Below are 11,133 nucleotides of genomic sequence, written 5' to 3' on the forward strand. Positions count from 1 at the left end.
GTATATTAGTTAAATAGGGCCAAACGACACCATTTTGACATGAGATTTGGTATGTGCATACTAAACACGTCAAAGTGTCAAGCATCAATCCCAACGCCATCAATTTAACATTTAACTCATAGATTAGTAGTAGAATTATTTATTTTTATAACTAAAATGCAATAGCAAGAAATCCATTTCACTCAAGGAAACCCCTACACACCTCACAACACCAGATATAACACACCCACTTCAAATCCAAACCTAAAACTTCAAACCCATTTCAAGAACTCCAAAATAGATCTTAAACAATTCAAGAGCAAGGAAGAAGGTGACCAAAACGTGAGGGAATCATAGATAGTAAGATTGGATTTCACATGTGCTCCAATCCTATTCGAAACCAAAACTTCTCCTTTTTTTTTTTTTGGTTTTGTTTTTTTTTTGGTTAAGAGCACATAACATTTCAGCCCATGAACACTATTTATACCCATGCTTCCAACCCAAAACAAAAGGAGGATTTACCTCTAAGGGATGGTTGGCTAAAAGTCAAGAGCTTCCTCCTCCATGAATTGTCACTAACAGAGGCAGAAACTCAGAAGGATGGAAGCTATGGGTGCCAATGAGAACGTGGAGAGGAGTGTCCCTTTGTGTGTGTGATGGAGGACGGAGAGCGAGAGAGCTGGTGGCTGAAAAATGAAGGGAGTCAAAAAAACATGTCAGAGGAAGTAGGGATAGTGTGGGTGTGGGTGTGGAGAGGGTATACTGTGTTTATGTTGTATGTTTCCTCTTCTTCACATGAGGGTGAACCCTAGTTGTATGCTTCCTGACCCCATGTGAGGGAGAGGAAGTGAGAGGAAACATGCAATGAAAACAAGGCAGATTTTCTCGTGGGTGTGGGGCTTAATTACTAAAATAGCTCCACTTAAAATTTGACTGCCAATACTTTTTTTTAATGGGTTTTACTAACGAATACTTTTAGAACATACATTAGTAAAACTATTTTTCAAAATTTTTATGGACAGACTTTTTTGATAGTTATTTCAATTTTTCATAAAAATTTTCATAAAATTTGCTTAACATATATCCTAAGGAGACATACATTAACCGGACCATTTTTTACTATATATATTTGGGGTGTTATTTAAAGAGAGAAATAAAAAATGCAAAAAAAAATGCTTAAAATAACTGGAGTTTGGTCCACTAGATTTTATTACTAATGTTGGTAAAAACTAGGATGGAGGATATGCAGTTTCTTCAGCAGCAAGGATTAACTCTATCTACTCTGTATGTAAGGCAGTCCTCTTTTTTTTTTTTTTTTTTGCCGGCGTTTTGGCTTCTATAAAGTTTATCCTTTCGCCAAAAAAACCTAAGTATATTTTGATTAGAGAATATATTCGGGCAGGCTGTGGCGTAAAAAAAAACTGGTTTTACGCCAACCAATAAAATCCTGCCATGTCATCCTTGTTAACTAATCACTTAAATCCATCTCCAAACAAAAAGCGAATTACAAAATGTTCTCTTAAATTCCCCACTTTCTTTCTTTTCTTCCCCCCCCCCCCCTCTCCCAATCCAAACAGAGCATTTCTCAAAAAAGAAAAGAAAAGAAAAAAAAGACCCATCACTGACCTCTGTGCTCTTCTCCTCAAGCATGAACTTAAGTTGAGAAATCTCCATCTCTTGCTCCTTATTCATAACCAGAAGTGTTCTCCTTCACCTCAGTGAAAGCCTTCACCTCCTTCTTTTCTTACAGTCAAACACTGTCGTTTCATTCCCAGTCCCAAACAGCTTCTTATACAAGCCTTTGAAGCTCGTTCCTTTCCTCGCCGTCTTCTTTAAGTCCTCTGCAATCACATCCAACGAAATCACCATCTTCACCGCCCTCGACGAAGAAGATGATGGCTTCTTCTCCATGAACGTGTTCACCATTGTGGCTAAGTTGGGATTTGAAGGCTTGGATTTGGAGTGGGAGGACAGATCGGACGGCTTGGAGGACAACGAGTGCTTTCGAAGAAGATGAAGATGAAGAGTTCAGCTTGAGTTGCTTGTTTAGTTGTTCAGTGGATGAAGATGGGGTCGGAAAAGTGATATAAGAAAAGAAAGAAAGGGAGGGAACATTTCTTAATGGCGAAAAGTACATTTTAGTCCCTACATTTTCAGGCGATTTTTATTTTAGTCATTACATTTTATTTTTACCGCTTTTAGTCCCTATCCTGAAAAACGCTTCCCGTTTTGGTTCCTGCCGTTACTCATTTAACAGAAATATCATACGTGGCAAACGGTCCAACAGTAAATGCTGACGTGTCTATACAAATAATATTAAAAAAAATATTTGCATTTTTAAAAATGCTACGTCAGCAATTTAATTTAAAAAAAAAAACCACATCAGATAAAAATAATATAAAAATTTCTAACCTAATTATTTTTTTTAAAAAAGAAAAGAAATTAGTTAAATTAATTTTTTTTCCTTTTTTTTTTGGAAGAACATGAAGAACGTGTTCTTCATTTTTCTTCCCCAACTAAGCTTGCCCAGAAAATTAAAAATTAAAAATTTACTTTTCTTTTCTTGCATTTTCTTAGCCAATGTAATTAAGGAATCTAATGTATTGCATTTTCTTCATTTGTATTGCATTACAAATTTATTTTTAGACTACACCATTCTTGGAGACCAAATAAAACTAGAGCAAAGATTCAAATTTTAACAATCATTTCTGGTGTTCTCTTTTCAGTCAAGTTATCAAAATAGCAAAAGAGTAAGCACGAATAGAACACAGAGCATTTCCATATCAGATCTGATGCAAAACCCAAAAGATAAACTAGATCTAGAACTTAATCAAATCAAAATCTAATCTAAAAAAGACAGACACAGATCTAAACGAAAATGTCAAAAGACAATGTTTTTAGTTATTACCTTGCTCTTGGTGACGGAGTCGTTGATGTTAATAGCAGGGAACAAGAGGGTACCATTGGCCTGCATCTGGTAAAGCCTCTTAACTCCAATGGTTGTCTCTTCAGACACACCAACCAATCTTTGCTTCATCTTGTGGTACCTCTTGGGTTCTGTCTTCAACCCATCTTTGATAATGGTCAACACAATCTGGAACTCGGCATTATCGGTGGAAGCTAGGTCCGGAAGAGTCCCGTTCTTCTCAAACAACCCCTCGGCCTTAACGCCCTCGTGGATGAGCAGAGTGGTGTCACCACCGTCATCGACTATGAGATTGGCCTTAACCCATCTCTGATTGCTCTATTTTTCTTTTCTAATATTGTTTTTAATTTTCTGGGCAACCTTAGTTGGGGGAGAAAATGAAGAACACGTTCCTCATGTTCTTCCAAAAAAAAGGAAAAAAAAAAAAAATTTAACTAATTTCTTTTCTTTTTTTAAAAAATAATTAGGTTAGAAAATTTTATATTATTTTTATCTAATGTGGCTTTTTTCAAAAATTAAATTGCTGATGTGGCATTTTTAAAAATGCAAATATTTTTTTAATAGACACGTCAGCATTTACTGTTGGACCGTTTGCCACGTAGGATATTTCTGTTAAATGAGTAACGGCAGGGACCAAAATGAGAAGCGTTTTTCAAGATAGGGATTAAAAGCGGTAAAAATAAAATATAGGGACTAAAATGAGAATCGCCTAAAAATGTAGGGACTAAAATGTGCTTTTCGCCTTTCTTAATCTGTTCTCTGTTTGGAGAGGGATTTAAGTGATAAGTTAAAAGAAGATAATGTGGCAGGATTCCATTGGCTGGTGTAAAACTAGTGTTTTATGCCACAGCCTGACCGAATGTATTCTCGTTTGGTGTTTAATGTATTTGATGTGGCCAATGATGCTTCTAAGCAGACTGATCACCATAGCTGGGTTACACCAGTAGTTTTGTAACCCTTCTAATCAGACTGTTCTAGGAATTTTTTTCAATGGTTATTAAAAGACTTAAATTAAACAAAATTTAATAAAAAGATAATTTAAATATAACAAGTTTTCATCAAAAAAGAAGAAGACAAATACATGATGTTTTACAATTTTTTTTACGAGTTTTCATATTTTGGAATTATTACAAATTAGTTCATTATCAATTGTCATTATTTCCATAAAAAATATTTTAAAATTTTTTTAACAGAGAAATAAAAATATTTTAAACTAAATGACAAAACTCAACCTAAATTAAATTGGCCCACACAGTCACATTTATATCTACACTAAGTGTCTACTTAACCAATAAAATGTTATTTTATTTTATTTTATTTTTTTTGCTGTTAACCAATAAAATGTTTAAACAATCACTAACTTTACTATTTTTTTCTTGAAACTTTATAACAAAAAGTGTTTGGGGGGGGGGGGGGGAGGGGTCACAATTTGACTCCCTACAACCACTTTAAAAACAGGCCCATGTAGTGTGATTTTGAATGCCACAAAAGATTTGAGTGTGTCTTCTTCATCACCAATTGATTTTAAAGTGGAATGACACAGCTCACGGTCCAACAAAAAGTTATTATAATATGATAACAATACACACATACATGTAATAAATTCTCTTTATTTTCCAATTATTAAATTATATAAAATTATATTATATTTATAATATACACACGCACATTTACATAAATAACATTATAACAAAAAAATAAAAAAAATAACACACACACAATCAATATTAGACATACACTCACACATATAATAGAAATTTATAAAGAAAGATACTCATAACTCACAAACACTCACTTTTACTATTATAGTCGGAGATGAAGAGATAGTCAGGTAGAGAAAAGAGATGAGATGAGATTCATGAGGTAAAAGATCAGAGAGAGAGAGAGAGAGAGGTCTGTGATTTGTATTGTTGTTTGGTTAATTTTGGGATGAGCTAATTTGTTTTGTTGTTTGGCTTCGGGCTGAGCTGACATATGGTTAGGGTGTGCAAGATTTAAGCCAAGGTGTGCAAAAATATTTTTAAGAGTAAATTAAACTAATAAAAAAAATTATATATATTTAAAAAAATTCAAGTCAAGGGGTTCAATTGAACCCCTAAACATAAGCTAGCACTGCCCTTGACTTTAACCCTAATTTATTAAAAAGAATTAAACACGAGATATAAGAACAATTTATTCATTATTGAAAATTCATTTTATACAAGATGCTAAACTTTTTAAACTATATCCATGTTTTACTCTTCCCTACGCATAACTTTACAAATGGGTAAAATTAATTTTTTTTTTTTTGGTATGTTACATAAAAATCAAGGCATAGAGAAAATTTAATTAAAATCGAAATTAAATTTGAATTGGATTCTAATTTTGTATCATGTTAAATTTAATTTTTTTAATTTAGATGCATGTATTTACCATATTGCAAAAATCGAGGAATCCATTTTTTATTAATGAATACAAAGTATTTTATTAACCAATAGGAATGGATAGGTACGCTTCTATCTCTACAAAGACAACATCAACAAACCCAAAGGGCCAATTATATTAAAATTACATTTGTAACCACTTCCAATCCATTTAAAACTAATTTAGATCTTCTTAAAAGAAAAAAATATATGATTGGTTCAAACAAAAATTTCAGTGAAAAATTTGATCATGATCTCAAAATTTGGTTGTTCATATCTTATTTGAAAAATGTAAACATGAAACAAATTTATTGCATAACAATAACAAAAATTATGTTAAAAATCAACAAAATATTTATCTTTTGTTAAAAAAAAACCATACATGGGGAAAGAAAGAACTTTTCCTTTATCGGGGTAGTTTGATCATAAAGCATCCAACAACAACATTAAAAAATTCAAAGGGTGCAACATGCTTAAATTTAGCAAAGTTATGTTTTTCTCATAGTCAAATAATTAAAAAAAAGAAGTATCTCATAAGGTCAATTGGAAGAGATTGGACATAAGTATCTACAATAAAATTCTATAAACATGATTATTTCTCAAAAAAAAAAAAAAAAAAAACTATAAACATGATCAATATATCAAAGTAAAGCTAATAAATGAAAATCATGTAGTCATAAGGCAGAGACTAGAGAGGAAAGTGAGCTAAAGAGGGGAGGATGTAATTTTGGGTAGTACATGTCAACAACGGTTAAGTTGCTCTGTCCTTTCTTTCGTATTGTAGGAAGTGTATTCCGTTTCGTTGAATTTTGGTTGTTGTCCATTTGCTAAACGTGAAGTTCTGGTTTTGCTAGATGAATGAATAATGTTCACACAGATTATTTTTTCAATGATTCTATTCCTTTATTCTCATATTTGTAGCTAATTAATTATAGGCAAACCTTGAATGATTTCCTGAGATCTCCTCAATTGCCATGTCCAAGGAATGAGCCTTGTTTGTACTTTGTGAAAAAAACACTGATGTGCATGGGGATGGATCAAATTAATGATGCTTGAATTGGTTGTTTGCTCTTCCCTCTGTGACTATACCTGAAAGTTGAATTTACTTTATTCAAATTTTAAATGTGTAATGCCAGAAATATACTTCGATATTGAGGTTTATAGTTGTTTTCTAAACTGCCCTTTTGAGGAAGATAATTCTTTTTGGTTGATGAGTACATCTAACATACAACTTGTAATGCAAGGAGCGTAGCGAGAATCAAAGCTGATGGATTTTATGATGGCAGTGATTATGAAATTGTTGACTATTAACAAATGCTTAACAAAAATAATGTTTTGGTTTACTTTTTTAGAATGACCAAGGATCACTTTGTAGAATCTAATACAACAAATGCGAGATTGAGTCACATTAGTGGTTGTACCTATCATTCATTACAAACAATGTAGTCAAGTTTAGTATACAAATATTAACATTTTTTTTCGGCTGTTATTCAATTTTTTGGTAGGTAAGTACAAGTTACAAGCTAGTTTATTATTAAATTGAAATTATATTATTGAAATATTTCTTAGTTCACATATAATTTTTTATTATTCTGTGCATTGCATAGAAATTCTACTATTAATTCTATTTTTTTTATCCCACCTTTCCCAATGAGGGTAATGCTTCCCAATTAACATCATTGAAAGAAAAACGTACCCAAAAAAAAAAATCAATAATTGTGTTCAAAACTTAGTTTAGACTTTAGAGAGGTGATTTTGGAGCTATCTTGAAATTTATCTACATTAGTGATGTACATTATGCCAAGAATTATGTTCTAATATGACATGACAATTCGTAATTGACTTGAATATTTAGGGTTCATTTGGTTGGAGGACTGGAAAAGTGAGATGATAGAAAATGGTAGGAGGATGGAAAAGTGGGAGAATAGAAAAGATTTTAATTTCCCTTCTTTTTGTTTGGTTAGGAGTGGACAAGTGGAGGGATGGAAAAAATAAGTTTGTATAAATTTACTCAAATACTATTATTAAAAAATGATGCACAATTAAAATAAAAAAGTGACAAAAAAGCCAAAAAAAAAAAATCATGTCAAGAAAAAAAAAATCACATCTAGTTAAACCAAAAAAAAAAAAAAAAAAAAAATCACTGTGACCCCCACAACCCAGGAAATCAAAAGAAAAAAAAAAAAAAAAAAGATGAGACAAAGTGTCGCAGGAAAAAGAGCCAACTTTGCCCTCAAAAAAGAGAAAAGAAAAAGTCAACGTTGCCCATGCCGCAGGAAATCAAAAGAAAAAATGGGAAGAGGCAAAGTGTCCAAAAAAGCCAAAGAAAAAAAAAAATGCCAACGTTGACCAAGTAAGCAACTGGGGGCATTTTGTCCATCTAACAAATTATACCATCTTCCTTAGTTTTCTCCCCATTTTGGGGAGAAAACATTTTGGTGGTCATGGGAGAAAACGCTTAAGTCTTATCACGTTTTTTTCCTCTCTTTCTCCCAATCAAATACTTTTCGAAAATTTTTTTCTTCTCATTTTCTTATTTTTTTTTTCCATCCTCCCTAAAATTCACTCTACCAAACACACCCTTAATTTGTTACTAGTAAGGGATTTAATTAGAATGTACTAATAAAGTGGGATTCTCCATTTCTATCTGAGTAATGCTGGGGACACCAACTTTGGCATAATTCGTCACATGGTGAGTTGTGATTGGTAAGAGTGTGTCCCCATATGGCTCACTGACACGCTTTTACTAATTACAACTTGCTATGTGGTGAATTGTGGCATAAAATTATGCTAAAATTGGTGTCCCAGTATTACTCTACCTACTTTTTATTTTTTATTTTTTATTGAGAGTTAAGACTTCTGCTCTTCTTTCCACATCATCAAGAAATTTAAGTGCAATTATAAGTAACGCGTTTCATCCATTCTATGAGAGAGAGAGAGAGAGAGAGAGAGATTCATTATCAATTTATCACTTTTTGGAGCAACACGCTATGGACGCCTTTTAAATAGTACTTGCCACTTGCAAAAAATTAAAAAAAAAAAAAATAGTACTTGCTTTACATTTCAGCACGTGCTGGCTTTTTATGTTTTTTTCATCATCTTTACCTATTTGACTTCAATAAACACTCGGCCAGATTGGGTACCAAACTACTGGCTAATTAAGGATGTAATTTCAATATACTAATCAGGAGCACAAAATAACACTGTATACATTTTCTTTTTGAACCCTAAATACTATTATATTCCAATTATAATTGAATAGAGATTCTCTTGAAAAACATCCTTACATAAGAGGTTACACTGTATACATTTTCTTTTTGATGAGTGATTACATTATAAATACACATACATAGCTTTCTCATGCATATTAATAACAATTGTTGTATGTTTGAATTTTGATTATAAGTCAGCTTATTGTTTTTTTCCCTCCTACTAGGTCCCACGTAAGTCCTCTACTTATTTCTTTTACTTTTTGTTTATAGTATTTTCAATAAAAAATTTTCAGTAAAAAGTTATATAAATTGTTCTCAGATGGACACTTCATTTGAACCATATTTTAATAATAATTAGGATAAACCTTATGTTATAACCATGATATTTTACTATTAATCTAAACTCGAATTCCATTTGGAAAGGACATTCTGGTAATTCTGTCACACAAGGATGTCTATATAAGGACCCCAATGTGCAATTGATAATATCACTAGATTAAACAGAAAGTTTGCCAAATAGCTTCCAAGTGTAGTATGGGAAGGAAAATCCTCCTTTCTTCACAGCCTTTTAGTTGAGGAAGGTAAAATGCTTTGCAATCCTTTTCATTTGCATATATAGAGCCTAACTAGTAACTAGCTATTCCACTACTGAATTTTCAGTTGCTTGATGCATGAACGTGGGTGACAAATTATTATAGAATGGTCATTAGTCTCTTTAATCATTTAACTACTTTAATGAAAAAAAAAAAAATCAATTTACTTCTTTTTCATTGTAAAGACCCTAGCTTATTAGTCTCTAACATTGAAAGACTATTAATAACTGGGGGATATATATCCAAACCTATTCATGATCTATAAATAGACACAGACACATACCTAAGTTCCACACACTTTCACACACTTTGCACCAAACCAAGCCCTATAATCATAGTTCATTAATTAGCATAGATATATCTTTGTATCAGAGCATGATAACATATGTTGTGGTTGAAGATAATATGGACTAGTTTTGATCATTTTCAGTGGTAACTCCAGAATTTTTTTTTCAAGGTGTTCCCCAACAAGCATAAATTACACAATTTAATAAAAAGAAAATTTTGTATATTTACAACAATAACAATAAAAAAATACGCAAATACATAAAGTTTACAATTGTTTTCTACGTTGTTTTCTTATCAAATATTTGTCCATAATTCTAGTAAAAGAATAAACAATAAACTATAAGTTCATTTGAAATATTAATAAAATTATTAATTATTGTTATTTAGTTGTTTCATTAATTTGTTTGTCTTTTATAAACTATAATTTGTTATATTGTTGTTTCATTAATTATAAAATTTTTAATTGTTGTTTAGCCTAACATAATTTAATTTGTTTGTCTTTTATAATGTATTGGTTAATTAAATTATTAATTATTGTTTATTAGTTGCTTCCCCCAATTAATTATTGGTTAATTAAATTATTGTTTATTAGTTGCACTAGCACACACCCCATGTGCATTTACTTCCCCCAATTCAAATATCCCACCCTAGCCCCATGTCCTCATCCACCCCCCCCCCCTCCCCCACCTCAGACAAGCCCCATGGCCCCCAATCACAAGAGTCAATCAAAAAAATTCACAATCACAAATCACAATACACTAAAAAACAATTAATTGTATCTCACTAATACCAACACCAACGAATAAAGTAAAAAACAGGAGCAAATATTAATAAAGTGATAAGATAAAGCTAAGCAATCAAATAAAGTCTCAAAGAGAGAGACTCTCATTTGCTTTCAGTCTTCAGATAAAGAGAGAGAGACAGAGAGTCTAAGAGAGAAACTCATACCCATTAATCCATTAACCCATATATGTAAGAGACTAAATAGAGAAAAAGATGAAATACCTTAAGGTAATGTTATGAATACCGTTTCGAAACTCGTTTCGGTTTGTTAATTGAATGAAATATTTCAGTACTAGACTATTTCAGTGTATTATTTCGAAGTTACCGCAAATAAACAAATAAATAAATATATTATTCATATATATATAAAAAATAAAAAAAATCAATATATTAGTTTTTTTTTTCAACTTTTAGAAAAAGTAAGCATATCAGCATTTGGTTATTTTTATAAATAAAATAATAAAATCATTAATGGCATTTTTATAAATAAAGCCAACATTTTGAGTAGTTAAAATCATAGAACCTTCTTGAAATTCACTTTCCCATTTCCCAAACCCACCCACGTGAACCACCCTTTCTTACCCATCCAATTTATTTTCAATTGTCTCTCACACTTGTCAATATTCTTTTCAAAGTTTCAAACGGCTGGATACCATCACAGCAGTGCATTCTCTCTTTCTCAGTCTCTCATCTTGTTCTTCTTATTTTTCTTTTCCTAGTTTTTCTTGCAGCCACTATATTTTTTTGTTTTTTTTTCTTCGATGTTTTAAACTAAGACGAAGACAGTCACGATGTGATGACCAATGTGCTCTGTTGCAGCATTGCTTGAGGCGGAGGCGCCATCTGTTTGTTGTTGTCGTTGATGTGCTTTGTTTTAGTTTTGCTTTACTTGATGAATCTATAGCTCTGGTTTCTTTAGGTTAGGTTGTAATAGCGTATATTGAGTTTTG

General features: G+C 31.7%; 1 protein-coding gene across 1 annotated transcript; it reads right to left on the bottom strand.

The window, feature by feature from the left end:
• Positions 1-2,762: 2,762 nt before the first annotated feature.
• Positions 2,763-11,026, bottom strand: LOC126704675 (adenosylhomocysteinase-like). Its single transcript, XM_050403705.1, has 3 exons — positions 10,985-11,026; positions 2,888-3,223; positions 2,763-2,768 (listed from the first exon to the last, which is right to left on the bottom strand). The coding sequence occupies exons 1-3, from the start codon at positions 11,024-11,026 to the stop codon at positions 2,763-2,765; spliced, it is 384 nt and encodes a 127-aa protein (XP_050259662.1).
• Between the last annotated feature and the right edge of the window lie 107 nt (positions 11,027-11,133).

The sequence above is a fragment of the Quercus robur genome, chromosome 11 (assembly GCF_932294415.1).
Source record: "Quercus robur chromosome 11, dhQueRobu3.1, whole genome shotgun sequence".
Taxonomy (NCBI): domain Eukaryota; kingdom Viridiplantae; phylum Streptophyta; class Magnoliopsida; order Fagales; family Fagaceae; genus Quercus; species Quercus robur.